The 23,175-nt window shown below is 60.9% G+C and overlaps 7 protein-coding genes across 7 annotated transcripts; all 7 read left to right on the top strand.

The window, feature by feature from the left end:
• Positions 1-1,320: 1,320 nt before the first annotated feature.
• On the top strand, positions 1,321-3,273 carry LINJ_15_0130 (putative ATP-dependent RNA helicase; the record flags this gene model as incomplete). The annotated part of the gene is made up of 1 exon (XM_001464314.1): positions 1,321-3,273. The coding sequence occupies one exon, from the start codon at positions 1,321-1,323 to the stop codon at positions 3,271-3,273; it is 1,953 nt and encodes a 650-aa protein (XP_001464351.1).
• A 3,437-nt stretch (positions 3,274-6,710) lies between these two features.
• On the top strand, positions 6,711-7,667 carry LINJ_15_0120 (putative mitochondrial carrier protein; the record flags this gene model as incomplete). Its single annotated transcript, XM_001464313.1, has 1 exon — positions 6,711-7,667. One exon carries the CDS (start codon positions 6,711-6,713, stop codon positions 7,665-7,667), a length of 957 nt encoding a protein of 318 aa, XP_001464350.1.
• A 1,081-nt stretch (positions 7,668-8,748) lies between these two features.
• On the top strand, positions 8,749-11,142 carry LINJ_15_0110 (conserved hypothetical protein; the record flags this gene model as incomplete). Its single annotated transcript, XM_001464312.1, has 1 exon — positions 8,749-11,142. One exon carries the CDS (start codon positions 8,749-8,751, stop codon positions 11,140-11,142), a length of 2,394 nt encoding a protein of 797 aa, XP_001464349.1.
• Positions 11,143-12,266: 1,124 nt separating this feature from the next.
• On the top strand, positions 12,267-13,961 carry LINJ_15_0100 (conserved hypothetical protein; the record flags this gene model as incomplete). Its single annotated transcript, XM_001464311.1, has 1 exon — positions 12,267-13,961. The coding sequence occupies one exon, from the start codon at positions 12,267-12,269 to the stop codon at positions 13,959-13,961; it is 1,695 nt and encodes a 564-aa protein (XP_001464348.1).
• Positions 13,962-15,550: 1,589 nt separating this feature from the next.
• Positions 15,551-16,822, top strand: LINJ_15_0090 (putative heat shock protein HslVU, ATPase subunit HslU; the record flags this gene model as incomplete). The annotated part of the gene is made up of 1 exon (XM_001464310.1): positions 15,551-16,822. The coding sequence occupies one exon, from the start codon at positions 15,551-15,553 to the stop codon at positions 16,820-16,822; it is 1,272 nt and encodes a 423-aa protein (XP_001464347.1).
• Positions 16,823-18,632: 1,810 nt separating this feature from the next.
• On the top strand, positions 18,633-19,598 carry LINJ_15_0080 (conserved hypothetical protein; the record flags this gene model as incomplete). The annotated part of the gene is made up of 1 exon (XM_001464309.1): positions 18,633-19,598. One exon carries the CDS (start codon positions 18,633-18,635, stop codon positions 19,596-19,598), a length of 966 nt encoding a protein of 321 aa, XP_001464346.1.
• A 1,283-nt stretch (positions 19,599-20,881) lies between these two features.
• Positions 20,882-22,288, top strand: LINJ_15_0070 (conserved hypothetical protein; the record flags this gene model as incomplete). The annotated part of the gene is made up of 1 exon (XM_001464308.1): positions 20,882-22,288. One exon carries the CDS (start codon positions 20,882-20,884, stop codon positions 22,286-22,288), a length of 1,407 nt encoding a protein of 468 aa, XP_001464345.1.
• Between the last annotated feature and the right edge of the window lie 887 nt (positions 22,289-23,175).

Here is a 23,175-nt window from a genome sequence, read left to right as displayed (position 1 = left end):
CACACACCTTTCGCTGCATCGCGCACGCAGCCCCCCTCCCCCTCCCCCGCAACGCCATGTCCAGACCCGCCCACTGCTCTGACGCAGGGAACAAGGCGGCAACTAATTATTTGTGAAAGCCAACCGATATCTTTCTCTCTCTTTGGTGCGATCTGGCTCTGTTGTGTGCCGAACATATACATGCACCCACGGGGACAAGCACCAGCCCATGGCACAAGTGTGCGCAGAGGCGCTGTGGTGGTGCTGGCGCGCTGAAGGATTCCAACAACGGCGATAAACGAAAAGAAAGCGAAGAGGCTACCAGTGTAGCGGTCCCCTGGCCTTCATGGGCGGGGGGGGCCATGCTCAAGCAACACACACACACACACACACACACACACCAAAACTGAGATGACAGTTGCATGCGTGTGCGTGTGCGTATTTGGATGGCCAAGGGCGTTGCCGCAAGCTGTAAGCGCACTCGTCCTTTTCTTTGTTTTCCCTGAATGCGCTTCACGTGGTCCTTCGTCTCTGAGCACCACCGTTGCAGTGGGCACAGGGCGGTGGCAGGCGTGCCGCACAGGGAAGGCAGATCTGTGGTTTGCGTGTGCAGGTGCGTGCGAGGGACCATGTGTGTGTGCTTCTCGTTCACGCACTGATGCAACGGCATCCTTTTTCCTCTATGCACCGCCCCCTCTCTCTTCTCTCTCCCAACCTCATCGCACCCCGGCACACTGCCCTCGACGCGCCGACTACAATGGTGCCTCCCTGTCTCGGCTCTCTCTATCGACACCCCTCTGTTGCTGTCGCTGTAGATTGAATCCACCGGCGCCCTTCCTCTCTTCCCTCTTACACTCATTGCGCAGGTCGCACGGCGCAGTGCTTCTTTCTAGTTTTTCTTTTCCTGCTCTCCTTGAGCGCCGAAAAACAGACGCGCGCAGCTCCGACAGCATGCGAGGCCGCGGACGTTCACCTGGAAGTCGCGGCCGTGGCGGCGGCGGACAGCATTTCTATGGCGCACGAGGCGGGTATCGTGGCGAGGGTCGCGGCGGCAGAGCTGCACACGCGCCTCGGGGTACCGACTCGGCCGCGCAGGCGTCCGATGAGCTCTTGGAGAACACATCTTTGTTCTTCAGCGGCCTGACGGGCGGGCGCGGCGTGGCGCGGGCAGCACCCACGACTAACGGCGCCGCCGCCTCCTCGTCTTTGGCGTCTCCATCGTCGCGGCTCTCCTCGGCAATACCGTCGGAGGGCGGCGACGGGCCTGTGCAGTGGTGCATGACCGGGGCTGCTCGCGCGGCTGCGGCCATCGAGGGCAGCGAGCAGACACAGGAGAAGATCATGTGGCTGGAGCTGGGGCTGTGCAAGGCTCTCATCCGCGCTGTGTCGCACCTGGGGTACATTTCTCCCACACCAGTGCAGGCGGAGGCCATTCCTGCGGCGCTGCGCGGGGCCGACGTGTGCGCGCGAGCCGTCACGGGATCCGGCAAAACCGCTGCCTTCCTGCTACCGCTGGCGCACCTGCTCCTCACGCGGCAGCCGCAGAAAGCAACCACGCTGAACAGTCGACGCCGCTTCATCCGGGCCGTTGTGCTGCTGCCGACGCGGGAGCTCGGTGTGCAGTGCCAAGACATGCTAGCGCAGCTCCTCCAGTTCACTTCGGGGCTGACGGTGGCGCTGGCCATCGGCGGCGTCGCGCCTGCCGCGCAGGAGGCCGCGCTGGATGCGGTGCCGGATATCCTGGTGGCAACCCCTGGCCGGCTCGTCGATTACATTCACAACTACAAGAACGGGGCCGGCCTTGACCTGACCGGGGTGGAGGTGCTGGTGCTGGATGAGTGCGACAAGATGCTGACGGTCACTCTGCAGGATCAAGTGCTGGACATCCTGCAGCACATCCCGGAAGAGACGCGCCAGGTGCTCATGTTCTCTGCCACCATGACGAAGGAGGTGGACGAGTTCGCCAAAGAGCACCTCTTCAAGCCCATCAACGTCGACATCGGCCACATCGCCTTGCAGTCGAAGCTCCGGCAGCAGTTTGTGCGCATCCGCACCACCCCTGTGACGTTGACTTCGACTGCCGACGACGTAGATGCCGCCGCCGTCTCCACTGCAGAGGCGGCAGCGAAGGACGGCGAGACGCCGCGTGAAAAGCGGCTGCGCCAGAAGCGGAGCCGGGCAGAGCGGGCGCCGGCTGACGACGCAGATGACGGGCGGGACGACGCTTCCGCCGTGGAAAGCGATCAGGAGCATATCGCCAAGGTCAAGACGCGCTACCTCGTTGCCCTTTGCCAGAACTACCTAAAAGACAAGACGATCATCTTCTGCCGCTACCGCACCACCACGCATCGACTAGCTCTCGTGTTCAACGCACTGGGCCTGCCTGCCGCGGAGATCCAGGGCAACCAGCTGCAGGAAGAGCGCTTTCAGGCCTTCGAGAAGTTTGCGCGCAGCGAGGTGCGGTACCTCATCACCACGGACGTGGCGTCGCGCGGGCTCGACATTCAAGGAGTGGCCACGGTGCTCAACTACGACTTGCCGCCGACTCTCACTGCCTACATCCACCGCGTGGGGCGCACCGCGCGCATTGGGCAGACCGGCACCGCGGTGTCCCTCGTGCATGAAGTCGAGGACGCCGACATCATGCGCAAGATCCTCTCGGTGAGCGGTGCCATCAACGAACATCAGGTAGCGACTGTGAAGCGCCGCGATGTGCCGGATGCGCTGTTGGCCAAGGCGACCAAAGACATCGACGACATTTTCCCGCAGGTGCGCGCACAGCTGGCGGCCGAGCAGCTTGAGGAGAAGATTGCCCAGGCTGAGAAGCGCTACGGCACGGCCAGTGACGGCTTCCTCAACGAGGTGACGACAAAGGCGAAGCGGGAGTGGTGCCTCAGCCGCGAGGAGCGCAAAAAACGCGACGAGGAGGCACGCCGTCTGTACGAGAAGGAGGCGGAGGTGACTATCAACCACTTCCAGAATGAGCTGTCGAACTTGGAGCGGGAGGAGACGGAGATTCTGCAGCGTCAGCGCAAGGTGCGCCGCGTGGAGCGGGAAAAGAAGATGCACGAGGCGAGCAAGATCAAGGCCCGCGCGCGCGAGCTGCGCGCGAAGAGCGAGAAGAAGATCCAAGCCGGCGTTGTGAAGAAGCTCAAGCAGCGAAGGATCCGCCAGGCTGCCAAGGAGCGGCGTGCCGAGGCTCGCGCGCAGAAGGGCGTTGCTCCCTACAGGCACGGTGACGGTAAGCAGCGCAACAAGAAGTCTCGCCATAAGAAGCGCATGAAGAAGCACTGAGAAGGCAGCAGTGGCGGCGGACATCGGCAGGCGTAGACGTGGGTCGCGGCGAAGAGGCAGAGGAGGCTGAGAAGGGCGGTGGCGACGCGGAGTTGCTAGTGTCTCTATGTGTCTCGTTGCGTGTGTGCATCTTTTCTGGAGCTATCGGGTGCTCTCTTGTGCCGTGCCGCGAGTCGGCCCTCTCCCCCACGAGGGATGCACGCTCGTCTCCTCTGTTCGCTCGGCCTTTGTTTGATCCACCTCCCGCGCTTCCTCCATACACCTGCCCACTCGCACCGCCCACGCATGCAGGGTATGCGGGCACAATCGTATAATCACCTGTACTACCAGTGCAGCCATTAAGTGGGAAGGAGGGGCACTCTTGATAGTGGCGGCTGTGCAAGTCCTGAAACGCTGCCCATGCTGCCCTTCTGTCCGCCTATCTCTCCGCTCCTGCACATCACGAGGCCGTGCAGGGAGACCGGCGCCTCCCCCTCCCTCCCTCCCTCCAAACGCGTAAGACACGACTAACTTATAGCAGGAAGAACAAGGCGAAGAAAGAGAAGGCGAGCGAAAGCGCACGGCGACGCGCGAAGTCCGCCAGACGCTACCCTTCCACCGGGGATGGCCGCCGGTGCCAAAGGCGGGTGAAAGAAACGGCGAAGGGCATGCTGGACGGCTCTGCCACTGGGGCCAGTGCTGCACACGGATCTTTCCCTCTCTCTCGTAGTGCGTGCAGGCAACGGCTGCTCTCTCACACTTCCGTTTCCCCCCTCTCCCATTCTCCCTCTGTCTTCTGCTCTTTGTCTTCGCTCTTGTCGTTCGCTCACAGCTTCCCGCCGGCGACCGTAATGGCGGGAGGGCGGGAAGGTATGGGACAGGGGGAGAGGCGGCGTCTCTGGGCGGCGTTCTCTTCCCCGCCGTGATGCTCTGTTTTCGTTTTGCCTCCTCTTCCACTAAGCATGCGTGGACTAGAGAGCGATAAAATCGTGCGCGGTGCGGTGGCACACTCGCCCGCGTTTAGCGTGTACAACGCCCGCTTACATTCCATCTCCTCTTCTCTGAACAGCACACGGCTACCCCCGAAGCGCTCCTCGAGAACGTGCCACAAAGATTCCTCACGAACGCACGCCCCCCCCCCTTCCCCGCAAAAAGCCGTCGATGTAGAGGTGAAGCACAACAGAGAGACCACTACCCCCTCCTTGTGGAAAAGGCCACTCGCCACTGTGAAGAGGTTGCTTTATGCATGGCGCACAGACCCTACCGATGCCTTCGAATCCGAGGCTGCTTCGCCCTATTCACGCGTAAACAACAGCCCTGTGCTCGGTTACCACCGCGATCCTTGCCGTCGGAGGAGTGCCAGTGCGTCGAAGCTCGCGAAGGATGCCGCGGACTGATCGAGGCTCGCTGTGCTAGGAGTGCTTGACCGTGACATGGTACGTGAATTTTGTGACGGTAGTTGGGACTCTTTCACCGGTGCTGGGTCGTCGAATCAGCGCTACTGCACGGCCCTCCGCGACCCCGCGTTGCGCCACGATAGGATCATACACCTCATCCCGCTCTGGTGGCATCGGTGAGAGCCCTCCATTGAATAGTTCACGCGTCAGACGATGTGCAGTCTTCTCCACAGCGAAGGGGGCGATTATTCCTTTTTGCAGCATCAATGGCGTGCTGAACATGGCAGACGCATTCGCAAGCAACTGTCGGGGTAGAAGTGGGAAGAGCGATCCTTCGTGATTAGACTCACGGCGCCCGTCACTACCGCGCAGCCGTACCAGAGTGCGGCACTTGGGCATGAGCGCACGGAGGCGCTGATCGTTGGAGGTTCGAGGCTGCAGTGCCATAAAGGGGAAAGCGGGTCGCCAGACGACGCACAATTCCGCAGCAGGGTGCGCGCGTTTCTTCTTTCACCAGCTCAGTCATGCGTCTCCGCAGGGGAGGCAGGACAAAAAGCCGAAAACACATGAGCACACGTGCTGATCCGCCATGGGGCGCTCACTCTGCCGTAGGCCCCCTCCCCCTATATTAATGCACGTCTAAGCCCCTCGCACATTTCACCCCTCCAAGCAGGAACCGGGAGATGAAAAACGAGAGACAGGAATCATGTGCCCCCCCCCTCCCCCCCGCAGACCGCCGTTTTCCTTTGTTCTGCTCTGCAGCTGGTAGTCACATGTGGTAGCCGGGCCAGCATTGAGAATGCCACATGCTTCAGATGCGGCGGCCATTGCAATGATGGTTGGCTGTGCTCCGGACCAGGCATCAAGGGCCCCTCCCCTCGTCTTCTCTCTCGTGGGGCACCTTGACGCATATGGTGAAGCTCGCTCACTGCGATACCGGAGTTCAGGTATGTATGGCTTCGTCTCTGACATAGCTGGGTGTGCTGTGTGTGGGAAGATGATGTGGGAAGGGAAAGGCGCCATGCATAACCGGCAAGTGGGATGTGCTTGATGAACATGCGGCCGATAGTAGCAGTGAAGGAATGCGAGGCGGGGGGGGGACAAACGGAAGATGTCAAGCAAGGGAGAAGGTACCGCGTGCCCCTGCTGAAGAGATGGCCTGCCGTTTTCAATATTTCTTTTCTTCGGACCCGACGAAGACAATTCGCTTTCTGCGACAGATGCTGGTTTTCAGCCCTGTGCTCCACTATCGAAATCGTGGCAATCTCCGATTTCTCAAGGCTCTACACCGCAGATTCGAACAAGAAGGGATAAGGAGAGTAAGATGTTAACGGGTACCGGCCACCTTCCTCGCGAGAAGCTTTTTCCCTCAGATGCGGCCGTTCTCGGGGAAGGCAACTGCAGCAGCAGCTCACCACCATCCTTGTGGACCACGGAAAGTCAAATCGCGGACATCTGAGGGGCTACACTTCAGGGTGTCCGCTCCCCCAATCCACCGTAGATGTCTCTACCTCTTTTCTGGCCCCCTCCCCTCTACCGCCTCTCGCCCTCTTTTTCTGTCTTTGCGCGCCGTTTTATCGCACACAGAACGCCACTCACGGAGGTAGAGCTGCAGCCACTGCGACGCATACCCACACAGATATATACGCATTCCTACAGGCGCACACGCATTCAAACGCACACGGCGTGACACACACTCTCTGTCTGTCTGTCTGACTCCCCTCTTTTATTCAGATTACCTTCTCGTTGAGATTTGTGTGTTGGGTCGTTCCCTACCCCCTCTTCGATACACATACACACGCATATATATATATATATATATACTCCTCATCTTCCCTTTTCTTCGTCGTCGCCCGCCTCGTTTGATGTTGTTGCTGCTGCTGCTGCTCTCTCCTTCGCACCTTACGCCCGCCTTACGCACGACTCTCCGTGCATCTCCCCTCCCCCTCCTTTCTTCCTCTTCATGTGAGGTGGGCTGTGCGAGTTGACGCGAAGCGGACCACACAAACGCATACGCACGCGCAGACTCTCTTTCTCTCCGTTTAGCCCTTCTCGTACATCATGACGTCTACGTCGCGCGCCGAACGGGAGAACCTAGTCTCCGTCTTTGCCGGCGGGTTTGCCGGCGTCTGCTCGACGTGCGTTACGAACCCTCTCGACACTATCCGCGTGCGCCTATCGGCCGGCCGGTCTGCCACAGGAAAGTCACACAAGAGTCTCCTCATCACAGCACGCGAGCTCTTCAACGAAGGCCTCTTTCACGCCTTCAGTCGCGGTCTCGGTGCCAACATCATGGCTTCCATGCCTTCCAACGCCATCTACCTTCCCACCTACCGCTTTCTCAAGGGCGAGCTCGCTGATTCGAGGGTGAGCGAGCAGGTGCGACCGATGATCTGCGCCTTTGGTGCCGTCACGGCGACTAACCTGACCCTCTCCCCGCTGTTTGTGATTCGGACCCGTGTGCAAGTTGACGACAAGCTTACGATTCACCAAGTGCTGAGCGATGTTATGCGCCGCGATGGCATGCGTGGCCTCTACCGCGGCACAGTCACCAACATCGCTGGCCGCTTTGTAGAAGAGGGGTGCTTCTGGACCGTGTATGAGCTGCTCAAGCGTGTGACGCACGAGGGCAGCTTCGGCGAGCGCGGCTTCTGGTGGTCCTCGGCGGCGATGGTGTCCTTGACGATGATAGCGAAGCTAGTTGCAGTCGGCATTGCGTACCCGTACAACGTCGTCATGAACCACCTGCGCACGGTGAACAAGGTAACGGGGGAGCACGACTACGTGCGGGTGATGCCAACAATGCGGCACATTTACGCAGCGGACGGCTTCCTCGGCTTCTACAAGGGATTGGCCCCGCAGATGCTACGCAGCGTCATTAGCAAGGCCACGCAAATATACTCGTTTGAGCTGGTGCTATTCACCTATGCGCAGGTATACCACCGCAAGCCACTGCCAGTCCCGGCGGTGCGCATCATCGACCCTGCCGCTGAGTCCGACGGATCGGCAGTCGAGTAACGCATTAGAGGCGACAGAGAGAGACAAGAGAGAGAGTGGGGCCGTGAGTAAAGGGCGGGCAGTTCTGCTACAAGAGGGGATGGCAGGGACTCTCGCACACGAGGCGGGGCGACGCTGCCGGTCGCTGAGCGTTCTTTTTCACATCACTACCTCCCTGCGTTTCCTTCCCCTCTCCCCTTCCCCTCTCTTGCCGTCCCTCACCGCAGGCACACGTGCGTTTGCGTACAAGAGGCTCGTGGAGAGAAGAACCCGGTACGTTCAGCATAGAGTCTGAGTCGCCCTAGTTGCACCAGTGAGTGAATGAGGGAGGGGAGGGCGGGCGTGGTGGCTCCCCTTCGCTTCTTCCCTGTCCACACGCTCACTTGCCTTCTTTGCGTCTCCGCCCCATCACACGGGGGCCCTCTTCCCGTGGACACGGAGGGAGGGAGTGGGGCCGACATTGTAACGCAGAGAAACAGATGAGACCAACACGCACACGCACAGACACATACGCCAACGCTGCGAAGACACCATCGTGTGCAGTGAGAAGGCGAGTCTCGAGCAAAGGAAGAAGGAAGGTGAGGGAAGGACTCTGCCACATATCTCTCGCTTCTGTCTTTCTCCCCTCTCGTTCTCTCTCTGCCCGTGCGTGTGGGCCGCTCGCTGCTGTTGTTGACGACTGAAGCCGTGATGATGACGGGGGTGTCACCTCGGCGTGTGTCGTCTCTGCCACCGTGAGCACCTCAGCAAGAATCGTCAAGCGTGCGCAGGCTCTAATGCGACCTGCCCCGCAGGGGGAGGCCCGCGTGCAAGGAGACACAGAGCTCTGCACGGCTCACTTGATAGCCCCGAGCGTATCCCTTCCGCATCGCTCTGTTTTGACGTCTCTGGGCCATCTTTTGCCTCCCTCCCGTCAACTCCTCTGCTCCCCTCTCGCTCTCGCCTTTCATGTGTTCATGTCTCTGGTGCTGTTGCCGCGGACTGGGTGGTGACGGCGGTGGTGGACGGACATCTCCCGTGCCTCGTGCCTCGTCACGTATGGCAGCAGCAGCACACATGCGCATGCACAGTGCTGTAGAGACACCTACCTTCTCTTCTTGCAATGAAGGCAGCTAGCACCGCTGCCCCAGCGCCTCAGACGAAAGCGGCTGCAGAGGCCAAGGCAGCCGCCGCCACCACGGCCGCCTCTTCATTGTCTCTTTCCCTCCTTCAATACGGTGCCTCTCTCTACGAAGCACATACGCACCTGCCTGAAGCCGCCGCGGCGCGGCTGCCCCTCAATCGCTACGCTGACTACCTGCGCCATTTTGGCTTTAGCATGGAGCGGGAAAGCAGGGGCGCGACTGCCCCCGGGACGACGGCGGCCCTCGACAGCACCAGTCCAAATCACAAGATGCAGGTACCACTAGACGGACGTCGGGGCAAGAGGGCGGAGACGGACACCTCTTACGATCCCGTAGAAGTCGCAGGCTGGGGCCTGCCAGAGGCCCTGCGATGCGAAGCAGATCAGCGGTGCAACGCCGTTGGATCGCTGAGCGACGCCACGGAGTGGTCGGCGATTGCAAAGCAGCTGGTAGACCCCTTCATGACTGTCACGTGGCGGCAGACTGCTACGCAGTGCACCATCAAGAAGGCGTGTTGCGTGTACATGTGGCTGTGCTCTCACATGACGCTGCAGGTGAGCGTGCCAGGAGCTGTAGAGAACGCCAATGAGGACAACGGAGGTGCCTCGACGGTCGGTCTACCGTCCGCGGCGAAGGCGGCGTCGTTAGCGCGCAATTCCAACCGCCCGGCGCGCAAGGTGAAGGAAGTTCCGGCAACGCTAGAGCCCGCCGCTCCCCCTGATCCACTATTAGTGGCGCTACAGACGCGGCGCGCTCCAGCGCCGGTTCTGGCCGACGTGTACATGCACATGCTGACCAGCGTCGGCGTCGTGTGCGAAGTCGTGGTGGGCCAACTAAAGGGTGCGGCCCCGGAGGAGGCGTTTGAGTGGAGTTGGAATATGGTGACGGTAGACGGGAGGCAGTACCTTGTAGATGTGTCGGCTGCCTTGTCGAATGGGGTGCTGCGCAGCTCTGCGTCCCATTCAGATGTGTCGTCGTCTGTGGCGGTGCACGAGGCCGGTAAAGGACAGCGAGCGGGCAACGCAGCGGGCCGTGGCAAGGCGGCCGCCCCATCGCAGTCATCGCCGCCGGCGGGGTCAGGGGCGGTGCCGTGTAATGAGTCCTTTCAGCTGCTACCCGTTACCCCGGAGAGGCTGCGACGGGAGTTCTTTTTCTTTACTCACCCAACCTACTTTCTCGCCTCTCACCTCCCTGCAGACCCCGCGAAGGCGCTCGTGCGAACAGCCATGAGGGTAGTGCAGTGGGGCGTGCGCCCGCGCCTCACCCCTGCTTTCTACCACTATGGGCTGCAGCTGGCTTCCCACAAGACGCACAGCGCCTTTGCCGCCAGCGGGTCGCCGTCGTACGTGTCGTTTGTCAATCACCACGCCAGCACGACGGAGCTGTGCTGCGCTCTGTACATGGGCACGCTGCGGACCCTTCCTGAGGATCTTTCACAGACAGCACCCCTAGGGGCGGAGTGGGTGTGGCACCAGCGCGAAGAGAGCACCAGCACGGACACCTTCACCCTCACTGTGCCACAGGCGGGCTACTATGTACTGGTTATCGGAGCGCGGCGGATTCGTGCCGACCCATACAGCGCCGTGTTCACCGTCGCTGGAGAGACGGCGTTCACGCCGGTGGTTTCGTACGAGATGCGCGTCGGCTTCACGCCGAGCAGCTCCCCAGTGCTGCCGCGCCAGTACCTGTCGCCATCTATTTGCCGCCTCATAACTCCTTTGTGCTCGCAGATCTTGCCGGGGAAGCACACGTTCTGCGTAATGCCGTCGTGCAGTAACGTGCTGGCAGTGGCCGTCGTGAAGTTCGTCGCCGTGGCGGCCACCCGTACGCTTCTTTCGTTGTTGACATTCCAGCCTCGCAACGCTGCTTTTGAGGGCGACGTGGATGTGCGCAGCGGGGACGGCGTGGAGGTGTGGGTGCTGTACGGCGCGCCGGATCGAAACGGGCAAGAGCTGAGTCAGCGCACTGCAGCTGCAGCAGCGCCGAAAGCGGCGGCGACGGCTTGCGCGTCGCCCACCGCAGCCGCGAAGTTCAAGGCGACCGACAAGAAGAAGAGGGAGGCCTCGGCTGAGCAGCAGCAGCAGCTCAGCGCGCTGGAGTCACAGCTCACCCACCTCACGCAGGCGCTGCACAAGGGTGAGGTGTTCCAGCGCTGCGTCGGCGGCATCGAGGTGCGCCACTTTGTTTCCCCTGCCGTAGTGGGTGTGATTCAACCGCAGCCGATTGTCGAGCAGGAGCAGAGTATCACACTGCGCCGACTGGCCGGTGTGACGGATGCGCTGCTGTGCGAGGCAGAGGAGGTGGTGCGACGCCAGCCGGCTCCCGTCGGCAGCTACTTTGGCGCTGCCGAAGCCGCTGCAGCGAAGTCATGAGGGAATACGTGAGGAGAACAGAGCTGCCGCAGAGGTACTGTGCGCAGAGGAGATGTACAGATGCGCGCACATATTGGCCTCACCGCTGCACTGCAGCACACGCGTACATCGACGTGTGTATGTGCTTGGATGCTCTAGCCAGCACATGTCTCTCTCCCTCTGTTTGCGCTTCATGTCTCTCGCCGAAGGGGATGCAGCATCCGCCGAGGGCTAGCCAGGGTCTCATGGTCGGTGCCGAGGGCGATCCCACGAGAGAGCCACTAGAAAGGCAGACAAAGGGTCAGCAGAGCGGGCGAGAGGGCAACCGCAGGGGTGAGGGGCACGTGGCACTCTGGAGACTCACATGCTCAAGTGAGCATCCGCCGTACCGCTGAGATGGGGAGGGGGAGGGAGGGGGAAGGGGGGGGTAGCGTCTGACTCTCCGGCGGCCTCATGTCCATGCCCATTCTCGTCGCCTCCCTTCCCCGGTGTGTTGTCATTTGCGAATGCCTTTTCGTCTTCTACTCGATGTGCAGTATTGTGTGCCCGCAACAAGCGGCGCCGCGCGACTTTCTAGATCGTATTTCTCTGCCAAGGAGACAGTGAGAAATAGAAGCGAAGGTGAAGATGGTCGTCTTATGCGTGCGCCGACCCGAGTGGCTGTTGATGCGCTGCCTTCCCTGTCTTACGTGTCCACCCTTGGCCCTTCGGCACTGGCGTTAGCACTGTAGAAGTGACAGCGGCGTATGCGTATGGTGTACGTTCTGTGCTCTCGTGCAGTGGTCGACTCGGAGGTTGCGCTAAGCCTGCAGCATCGATGCAGTGCCCAGTGAGCGCGTGTGCTGCGGGTAGTGCCATGCGCCGCTGCTCTGCTACCCACCGGTGCTCGCACAGTTGTGCGCCCTCCCCACCGTCAGTGCCGAAATATTCTCATTTCTCTTCTTCTTTCGCGCATTCTTCTCCTTTGCGTCACTTGCGCAGTTTTCTGAGCCACTGCTGCTTCGGCCATCGCAGCCGCCGGCTCTCCTCCGGCGTGGCGTGGCCCCATCCTTCTCCCCATCGAGGCGCTCTCCAAAAAAAAGCAGGAGACGCCAAGGCGCGCTGCCGAGTTGCTTCTTTTCTCAAGGGCCGCACCACAAGACTTCATGCAGTCTTGCGCGGTGATCGGCTGTGGCCCAGCTGGAATGGCGGCCAGTACGGTGCTGCGGCAGAGCGGGTTGCTCGTCACATGCTTCGATCTTGCCCCCGAGCCGGGCGGCATCTGGGCCAGCAACGCACGCGACATCTTCTCCAGCCGCGGATGCGTCTCTCCCATTTACCCGTCTATGCGCTGCGTGCTGCCCAAGGAGCTGATGGCGTTCAGTGACGTCCGCTTCGACTACGCCATCGCGCAGTTCCCGCACCACACGGCGGTGCGGCACTACCTGCACCAATACGCTGCACAGAAGGGAGTACGGTGTCTCACGCGGTTCAACACGAAGGTGGAGTCCGCCCGCTTCGACTCGGTAGACCGCATGTGGAAGATCATATCTGTGAATGTTGTGAGCGGCGATGTCATGGAGTGGTCCTTCGACAAGGTGTGCGTGTGTACCGGGCAGACGCAGGAAGTGCGCTTCCCCGCCGGAATGCAGGAGGCACTGGAGGGGTATGTGCGCGAGGGTGGAGAGGTGCATCACGCTGCGCACGTGAAGGACTTCCGTTCGTTTCACAAGAAGCGCGTCGTCGTCGTCGGCAACGGCGTCTCCGCTTACGACTACTGCGTTGAACTAAAGCGGATGGGGGCAGAGGTGTACCAGAGCATCACCGCACCGGCCCCCTCCTCGGCATCATCTGGTCCTCAGACAGGCTTCGCGTGCTCCTCGCTCACCGCCGAGCTCTGGAAGGACATGGCGGTGGCGCCGTGGGGACGCGGGGGGGCGACAAAGGAGGTGTCGGATGTGCGGGTGGCCGCCGACGCCGTCACGCGCATCGCCGGCCTCGCGGCTCGCCTCCCGTGGCTGCACAACGATGCGCACGCGGCAAAGGATGTGGTGCGCAAGTGGCTGCGGTACCGCAATACGCGGCTGGAGGTTATCCCAGCGGTGGGGCTGCCGCTTGACAACGACGGACGCGGGCTGCGCTTTGCTGCCGCACCGTCGGTGCGGCGGAGCACTGCGGACATTGTGGCGGAGGCGAAAGAGCGCGTCGGTCACCTCGACGTGTCGTCGGCCGCGCCGTCTGCGGAGGTGTTTGTCGACAAGGTCGACGCTGTCATCTGCGCTACAGGGTACAACCGCCGATACCCTTTTCTGCACCCCAACGTGCGCCGCGTGCTGGAAGAGGATCAGCTTCTGCTCACTTCGTCTAACTCATCATCTCCGTTCAGCACCTCGAGTGACGCGGCAGGCGGTCCTCCAGCGGCCAGCCGTCATGGGCTTTATCTGGGGACACTTTGGTGCGCCGAGCCTTCGTTGGCGCTGGTGGGCTATCAAAAGGACCTGCTGCCCCCCTTTCTGTTGTTTGAGGCACAGGCGCGATTCATCGCGTACGCTTTCACTCAGCGTATGCCGATCCCCGACGGAGCGGAGGAAATGCGCGCGAAGGAGGACGCTTTAGTGAAGGGGAACCCCGCCCTGGCTGACCTGTACAGCGGAGACGGGGTGGGGCTGCACTCGGCGGCCTACTTCAACGTCCTCCAGCACGAGCTGGGCGTGAGCTCCCGCGACACATACACCTCCAAGGTGCTGCAGCGACACAAGTGGCTTCTGTGCTCCACACTGGTGCGCATTTACCACAAGTGCCGCTCCATGGCGCCCCTCAAGCGCAAAGAGCAGCACCTGCTCTTTAGTAACAAGATTTAGCGATGTGGCGAGGTGGGCCCGTCGGGTGGCTGGGTGTGGGGAGCGCAGCAAGACGCAGCCGGAGGGGCCTTGATGGCACATGCAAGGCAACGGGTGGGGCTGGATAGAGAGAAAGCAGCACATCTGCACATCTGCGTGAGTGAGCCTCTCGGCTTTGTGATGCTTTGCGGAGCGCGCCCTCACAGCGCCCCCTCTCGCTGTTTTGAAGCTCTCTTTTTCTCTGTTTGCATCTGCCTTCTCCTCCTCCGGTCGTTCGGATGTTTGTATATGTGTTGCTTCTCGCCGTTACCGCCTGCGCTGTGGTCGTAGTTTGTTTCTCTGCTGTTGGGCAGCGGCCATGCACAGACTCCGCCAGACGTTTCGGGCGTGTCACTCCCGCCTTTTCTTTGGCGTCACCCCGGCAGCCGAAAAAGCGCAGTCGCACGCCCACGCACGTACACACAAACACACACACACAAACGTCTATCCGCGCTGCACCATTGGATGTGTAGATAAACAGAGCGCGCGTGCTGAATTCGTTGCGATGGGCGTAGTTGAACGAGTGACACGCTGACAGAGCATCCCTCGACCACGTATGCGTACACGGGTCCCTGGCATGCACCCTCGCTTCTTCACCCCTACGCCTCATGGGCGCTTGAAACGGCCAAATCACATAGAGGCAGTGCAAAGGGCCTTTTCGTGCAACGCACAAGGGCAGTGAAACAACGCTTCGACGCATATCGTGGCAGGCCTGCATTGGATGGAAGGACGCTACGAATCCCTCTTCGTGTTAACGCGCAGCGCATGTACCTTTCCCTCATCCCCCCGCCTCACCACTTCTTTCTTCCTCTATCTGCCTTTTCGGCACTCCTCCCCCCTCCGCACCCGAACTCAATACAAAGTCGAATACGTGTCGTCGCGTGTTTCTCTCTCACTCTCGCTGTGACCCGGTGCTGCTGCGACTTCTCGTCTTTCTGCTGTTGATCCTGTGCACGTACCCGTTCACCCACACATACTTGGCTCGTCATACAGACCCACACGCACGCGCACTCTTTTCCATCTTTGCTGACCTTTGCACTCGCTTGTGCCTGTGTGTGTGTGTGTCGCTGTTTGCAAAAGGCGTATTGGCGAGGAGGGGCTCAACATACATTCCGCCCGTCTGTTGCTGCAGCTGGCTGGTGTCCCCCTCGCTCCCTCGCGCCGTTGCGCTGCACTGCTTTCTTTGCCGTGCTTTGTGGACGGTACGCGCTCTCTGTCTTTTTTTTTGCCGCTTCTTCTTTCGCTCATTTCCGTCACAACTCTTTCCACCACCGCAGCTTCGGCGACTTGACGCGCACCGACGCGTTACTTCCTTTACCCCTTCCTCCTGTTACAGGAGCTCCTCGCCTCGTCGGCTTGTCTTTCGCACTTTTTACCATCTTCCTTTATCTCGCGCGATGCACCGCGCCCTCTCGCTGTCCTGCCGCTCCAGCGTAGCTGCCACTGGTGCTGCGCCCTCGCACACGCTGCTCACGGGCGTACGATGCTGCAGCACGGCCGCTGCCGCTGCTGCTGCGCCTGCGCCAGCCACACCCCTCACGAGCCCCGGCTCCAAGACACTCATTCGGGACATGCGCCCACGCGAGTTGATGAAGGAGCTGGACCGCTACATTGTGGGCCAGAGCGAGGCGAAGAAGGCTGTGTCGGTGGCGCTGCGCAATCGCTGGCGCCGCCACCAGGTGCCGAGCGATATTCGCGAGGAAATCGCGCCAAAGAACATTCTTATGATTGGCCCAACCGGCGTGGGCAAGACGGAGATTGCCCGTCGCCTCGCCAAGCTCGTAGATGCTCCGTTCGTCAAGGTGGAGGCCACCAAGTTCACCGAGGTCGGCTTCCACGGCCGCGACGTGGAGAGCATCATCGAGGACCTCTATAAGGCCTCTTTGTCGCAGACCAAGCAGAACATCCGTCGCCAGCATGAGGAAGAGGCGAAGTTGAAGGCGGAGGACCGCATTCTTAAGTCTTTGGCCGGCGTGTCAGACGGCTTCCGGGAGCACCTGCGCAGCGGGGCATTGGACGACATCGAGGTCATGGTGGAGCTTCAAGAGAAGAAAGAAAAACCCAAGACAGCGAGCGGCGAGGGCGTCTTCATTTCTCTTGACATCCCTTCCATGATGGGTGGGCAACGCCAGCAGACGGTGAAGAAGGTGATGAAGATCAAGGACGCTTTCCCGGCTGTGCTGCAGGAGGAGCTGGACAAGATGATGGACACCGAGGACGTCACGGCTGAGGCGCTGCGCGCCTGCGAGGAGGACGGCATCGTTGTCATTGACGAGATCGACAAGATCGTGACGGCAGCGGGCGGGTACAAGGGCCACCAGGCTTCCGCCGAGGGCGTCCAGCAGGATCTGCTACCGTTGGTAGAGGGCACCACGGTGTCGACGAAGTTTAATGTGCAGGTGAAGACGGACAAGATCTTGTTTATCTGCAGCGGCGCCTTCCACAGCGTTAAGCCGTCCGACATGCTGGCGGAGCTGCAGGGCCGTCTGCCCATCCGCGTCGAGCTCCAGCAGCTGAGCAAGGAAGATTTTCACCGCATCATCACCGAGCCTCGTTTCAACCTTATTGCGCAGCACAAGGCGATGATGGCTACAGAGGGCGTCGACCTCATCTTTGAGGACGACGCGCTCTGGGAGATTGCTAGCATCGCCGCGTACATCAACTCGACAGTGCAGAACATCGGCGCCCGCCGCCTCATCACAATCACGGAGAAGGTTGTTGAGGAGATCAGCTTCGAGGGACCGGAGCGAAAGAGCGAGAAGTTCGTCATTGACGCCGCCTACGTCAAGAAGGCCGTGGACAAGATGGTCAAGAAAGTGGACATCAAGAAGTTCATCTTGTGAGGTGGTGTGTGTCTGTGTGTGTGTGTCTGTGTGTGTTTGTGCGTGCGCGTGTGACGAGAGGCGAGTGAGGGGAGAAGCAGGAAGGATAACGGGACGGGTGAGCCACAGTGGTATCGAATGTGTTTCTTCACCTCCCTCTCTTGGTGTTTACTGCTCCCCCGCTGCGTCTCCCGCGGGGGCTCACACCCCCTCTTGCCCTCTTTCGTCTCGCCCGTTTTCACGTTTCTTTCCTCTTGATAGATTCTCCGACCCAGCGGTGGATCGAGATTGGCGAATGCGTTTTGGCGTTGTAGCCGGCAGATGCGTGTGCGTGTGCGCTCACGCCTTAGTTTTTGCCGCGTTGCAGCTCTTATAAAAAATGTGTGCCCATGCTTGTGTGTGCTCCCGGGGCGGTGCAGTCTGTGGGCTTTAGCGCACGTGAGCAATGCTAAGTGACGGCAGTTCTCATCACCACTGCAGCTGGACGATGCAGTGGTGATGGGGGAGGAGACAGACTACACCGGCTCTGTAGAAGAGGTGGAGTAGCGCGGAGGTGGGGTGGGCTACTACACAGCACGCTTCACTGCCTTAGAGTGCATCTCGTGTGTCGGCGACTGCGTTGGCTGGTCGGCCCATGCGCACAACCTACTCCTCGCCGTTCGCTCTTTTCCACTGCTCTTCGCCATCTCTTTCCCTTCCTCGTGCGCCGCTTGCTGTTCACTTCTCTTGTGTGAGGGCGTTGTGCTGTCGTGGCCTTGGCTCCTCTTCGCTGTTACTCAGCGAGGGGAGTTGGTCGATTGCTTCATGTAAGGTGGCTGCGTTGTGTTTGCTGTTGGGTTGTCGCGCGTGCGTGTGTTTGTTTACGCTGCGGAGGTGTCACAGTAGAGCAACAGTCTTTGTGTGCGTGTGTGGGCAGCGGCGCTCTGGCCGAGGGCGCCAAGTGAGGCGAGGAGCGAATATGGACGGCTGTCATGCCCTCTCCCTCCTCCCCCGTTCTCTGCCCTTTCCCACACGGCGTTGTTCCACCGACACGCTTCTCTCATATTTGCTGTGGCTAAGAGAAGGCACACGAATAAATGAGAAACGGAACAGCAAGAGTGAAATGATCAGAGAGAGGGGACGCTCCCTTCCCTCCCTATCCCCAGCGCCGTCTCTCTCTCCCAGCAAGTCGTGCGCGCGCCTGTATGCCTACAGTAGCAGGTGACGTTTGTGTGTGGGGGAGTAGGGTGCGCGTGTAGCCGATGCGCACAGCGGCCCTTCCGCTCCCTCTCTCATGTACTCGGCGCCCACGCATTGCGACGGCCCAGTCGGCTATGCAGCACTGCTGCTGCTGCTGCTCGCCGTCTTCGCGTGTCGTTGCTCCTCCTTCTCCTCAGCAGCCAGAGCCCCTCACGTCACCGGGGCCGCAACAACGGTGCATCCTACGGATGCCGATGCGTGACGAAGGGCCTTTTCGTGATCGCACCTCTTTCCTGTCTTTCCTTCCGGTCTCCGTCTCTACTCTGTATTCCCCTTCTTCCGTTACCTTGCAGCTCATCTGGGCACTTCCCAAGGCGGAGGGCCGTCGCATCGCTTTTTCGACTCCTGCGCCCCTTTTGGATCGCCCTATATCAGGCCCCCGGCAGCTGTGGTTTGCTCGCACGTTCTCTTTTCACAGCCCCTCTCCCCCCGTCCTCTTCCCCTCCCCGCTGGGGCACACTCGATCGAGGAACCTGCACGTTGCGACGGACGCGTGCCTGCCTCTGCTTCTGCGTGTCTGCTCGTTGCACGCCCTCTCTCTCGTTCGGTCATCCTCATTTCGTCACGCTCTTTCCTTCTTGCTCGTCCCATCATGCGGCGCTCCTCGTCGTGTTTGTATAAGATTCCCAAGAACATGGGTGTGGCGCCGCGCTTCGACACATGGAACGAGAAGTACGAGCCATGGGAGCACCTGAAGCGCATGGGGCGGCTGGCGGGCACCGGCTTCTACATCCCCCCGGAGTGGTACAACCACTTTCGCATGTTCCCGCCCATCAACCACAACTTTCAACAAGAGAAGACGCTCAACCCGCACAACGCGAGTGAGCCGACACAGGATGACACGGACCACCTTTCCGTCGAGCGCATCGCGCTGCGCGATGAGCTGGCGCGCAAGAGCCGCCTATTAGCCTCGGAGGGAATGCGGTATTACAACGTGTTTTGGATACGCAAGCCGCTTGATCGAATGGAGCGGCATTACTACGAGCTAAAGCGCAAGGGCGTAGCGCACTCGGTGGCGATCAAGCGGGTGCTGCAGATGTTCTACGACGACCTCACCGTAAAGAAGCGCGTAGCCGCCATTCAGGCTGAGGAGGCGAAGTTGTCCGGCAAGTACATCTCCATGCGTGAGGCCACAGTCCTCATGGGGGTGCTGACGCAGCTACAGAAGGAGCAGCTCACTCCGCACCAGGTGACGCTGTTGGCCAAAGAGCAACGAGAGAAGGCGCAAGCGGGAGAGGCCTTTGCCGCCACTGTGGAGCGCTCTACCGAGACCGTTGCTGACGCTGCCAAGGATGCCGCAGAGGGCGACGAGGTCATGTCCGCTGACTCCCTCGCCGAGTTGCTTTCTACGGAAGCGGACCTGGACGACAGCAGTCCCTCCATCTCCTACAAGGTCACGATCCACGAAACGGAGCATGACAGCGTGAAACAGCTGCAAGAGTTGGCACTGGACCACACCGGCAAGAGCGACTGGTACACCGGCGCGTCGCCTGTGCTTCACGTGGAGGAGCCGATGCCAACAAAGCGCACTCCTGCCAGCAAGCAGACGGGGAGCTGATACGCCAGCAGCGGCACTCTCGCAGCTTTGTGTCGCCCCCTCTCTGCGTATGTGCTGGCTGCTGGGTATCAGTGAATGGTGTTGGGCTCTACATAGACACATTAAAGTGCTTGAGGGGCACGAGGGGAGGGGGCAATATGAGGAGAGGGAGACGCTGCCGCCGCGGATGTGTGCCTGCGCCACAGCTGCCGGCCCCTCCTCTTCGCCTCTTCTCTTTCGCTGCCTCGCTCCACCACTTGCCACCTCTCTCTCCCTCTCACCCTCCTTTCATCGTGTCCCAAAGCGTAACTTGCGGGGGGGGTGTAGGTGGTGGCGTTGTCTGCACTGCGGAAAGCTGTCGGGACACCACCGTGCAGCTTTCGACCCTCCCGCTTGCACCTTCGCCCCTCGTTTTGCAGTTCGTTGAAGGTTTCGTATGCACGTGCTTGTGTGTCTCTCTGTAGCGGCGGGTGTGCTCCGCACGTCTGGCGTGGCTTTTCTCCACATTAATCGACACGCACCAAGCAGAACACAACGAGATGAACTGAGAGACCCTTTCAGGTGAGCTGAGCGACCACAGCTTAGCGTCGACTGCGCGCGGGCAGCGCGTGCCTGTTCGAGTGTACTTCCTTCAAAGACCACCTCACGATGTGCGTCTATCTCTTTGTGTCCTTCGAGTCAAACATGGAACGATGCCCATGGCAAAGTGGGGTCTTCTCCGCCCCGCACCCCCTCGCCCAGTCAACTCCCTCTCTCGGTGCTCTGCATCACTTTTGCTACGCCTTTGCACCTTCTCTCTCCCCGCTGCAGTCGCCTCCCTGTAGAGTTCCACGTCCGATGACCACGTCGCAGTTCTCTCTTAATTACCTACTTCATCCTTCCGACGTCTTCCTTACTGCCTGCCGCTGCAGCCGTTTCCGTTTTGCACACCTGCAGGGGTCACCTCCACTTGGAGTCTCCCCACGACTCTGTGCGCTTGTGTGCGGCGTACGTGCGCATCGGCCCGCTGCCACCTCCGAGAGATCATGATTCAGCCGCTGCAAAAAAGTTTGTCTCCGCCGGCAGTGGCTACCGATGCAGAAGACTGCAGTGCTGTGGGGGTGAATCGCGGACCCAAGGTGCGGCGCGACGTTATCGCGTCTCGTCTCGGCATACACGATGCCGACCTTCGTGGGACATCGCCAGCGTCGTCGCTGTCCTCTTCCTCAGTGCTGTCATCCGCTAGCGGCGTAGGGGGCGGTGATGAGGACTCAGATGCCAGCGGTAGAGTAGGGAGCGCTGCAGCACGCGCGGTGCCGGTGCGCATGCCCTTGTCCTCCATCGCCAAAGCTGAGGCTGCCTTGCAGAAGACGGTGCATCTTTCGAGAGGCGGCCTCTGCGCGGAGTTCACGGCGGAGGACATCCGGCGCATCTCGGACGGTGACGTACTCCGCTACCTCTCTACCCACTCGAGCGCAAGCGCCGAGGGTGACTGCGGCATCAGGACCGCACCTGTGGAAAGGCCCTGCGCTCCTGTGACGACGGCAACGGACATTGAGTCGCACATGGCAGCTTTGCAGGAGGAGATCAACACTTTTATCACCGTAGTCGACAACGAGGGGTGCAGCTACGAGATCCGCGTTGGGGCTTCTGGACACGTGCAAGTGCCCATCGCAGACGATGATCTCGAGGATAGAGTTTCTCTCCGTGAGGTTGAGGGGGAGATGGAGTTGGTACCAGCAGGTGGCGTTGGGCTCGTTGCCTCGCCCGACGAAGGTGCTGCGAGGACCGAGAGGGTCACATCTGCCGCCGTCTCTCCGCTGTCTAGTGAGGCGACGCCAACAACAAGCCACCCACCGAGCCAGCGCGTGCGACGCCCACCGCTGTCAAAGCCCGTCCGCTCGACGCGGTCCACAGCGCACCACAGCGCGCGAGCGCATCAGGTGACACGCTTCTCCAAATCCCCTCCACCGACGCGACCCTTGCAGTCAAGTCGACTGTCTACAGCGAAGCCGCCGGCGTTTGCTGTGCGGCCACAGGCAAGTCTGACGGATAGCGAGGCGACGCGTGTCGAGCACTTGCTCGACCCCTCCGCCACTGCTGCTCTGATGGCCAACCCGTATGCACTTGGCGCAGAAAAGGAGCAGCGCCTTCGCGCATTGGAGGCAGAGGCGCGGCGCTATGCAGCCGCCCGCGGCGCGGTGATGGCCGAAGACGCTTTGCAGCGCCTCAAGGACGCACCGACGGACGTGCGCGCTGCTGCGTTGCCCGAGGCCAAGGAAGCAGCCACAGATCTCGGAAACGCCTACATGCGCCATGCAAGAGAGCATGAGAACATGATGCATCAGCTGCGCTCCGTCAATGAGCGCCTCCGTGCGCTGCAGCGGCGGGCAGCGGCGGTCGCGCTAGCCCCGGCTGATGAAGTGCCCTCATCTGTTGCAGCACTTCGGCCGTCCTGGGCGCAGACCACAGAACCTCCTATAGAGGAAGAACAAGTCCAGCGCCTGCTTGAGCTCGCTCGCGAAGAGGAGACTAGAGCGAAGGAGGCGGGACTGAACTGCGTTCTACCACCGGCACCGGACGAACCATTCAGTGGGCTGCGCCGCCACTTGGGGGCCATCTGCACGCGCGCAGCCAATCTTCTGGCGACGTACGAGTCTGCACCTCTAGTTCTGCGCTCTCCAGTGGCGCCGGGGGCGGAGGACGCAGACGACAGCGACCCTGAAGCTTAACCCGGCAGATGTTGATGTTGCTGTGTGACTTCGCTTTGTGAACGCGTATCCTTGTGCAGCCCTCGTGGATGCCGTTGGGTTTCTTTCTGCTCTTATGTATCGCGCGTGTGCTACGCTCAACCACACACAGGCAGAGGATAAACGCTTTCTCTAGAGGCTGGTGCGCACTTTTTTCGTTTCTGCGCCGTGTTGGCTCTCTGCCTCATGCAACAGGAGCCAAACACCACTCCACACCACCACCACCCGCCAGTCTGCCACGGCCCCCGTCGCCTGGTGCGAAGCATGCCGTTCGCACACGCGTTGCAGCCGTGCGCCGTCCCAGTCAGCTGAGAGCACGGCCTCTGCCTCACACGCTACGCACCACCGCTCCGCGGGCCGCCTCGCAGCCGGCTCCCCCCATGCCGGTCGCCACCTGGTGCATCCTCCTCGGCGTGGCACGCAGGCTCCCCATCAGCAGGCAGTGAGGGCCGGGTGGGATACGCTCGAGCTCGGTTGGCGCTGTGCCCATCATGCGGATGCGCAAGCGTGTGCACCGTCGCGGGTCGCCCGCGATGCCGCGCCATCCAGCGCCTGACCGCCGGCATACCAGCGGCGGTACATCGCTGTGACCCCTCCGCACATGCTAGGTACTTGAGCCTGGCACCGCCACAAGCGGTTCCGGCATTGGCAGGGTGGGCGTGTACGGGAGGCCCTGAGATGCCATGCACCGAGAGGTGTGTGTGCCTCCTTCCTGCCATCAGGTGAACCCGTCTCTGTGTCATGAAAGAAGGTAGTCGAAGTATACTGCAAGACTCAGTGACACATGTGAGCCGGTGTCCGCCATTTCTACGGGTCTTCGTGCTGAGCACACGTGCTGATGTCGACTCTAGCCTCACGATCGTCCTATC

The sequence above is a fragment of the Leishmania infantum genome, chromosome 15, assembly GCF_000002875.2.
Source record: "Leishmania infantum JPCM5 genome chromosome 15".
Taxonomy (NCBI): Eukaryota; Euglenozoa; class Kinetoplastea; order Trypanosomatida; family Trypanosomatidae; genus Leishmania; species Leishmania infantum.
Note: the sequence above shows the minus strand (reverse complement) of the source record. Positions and strands in the feature narration are given on the sequence as shown.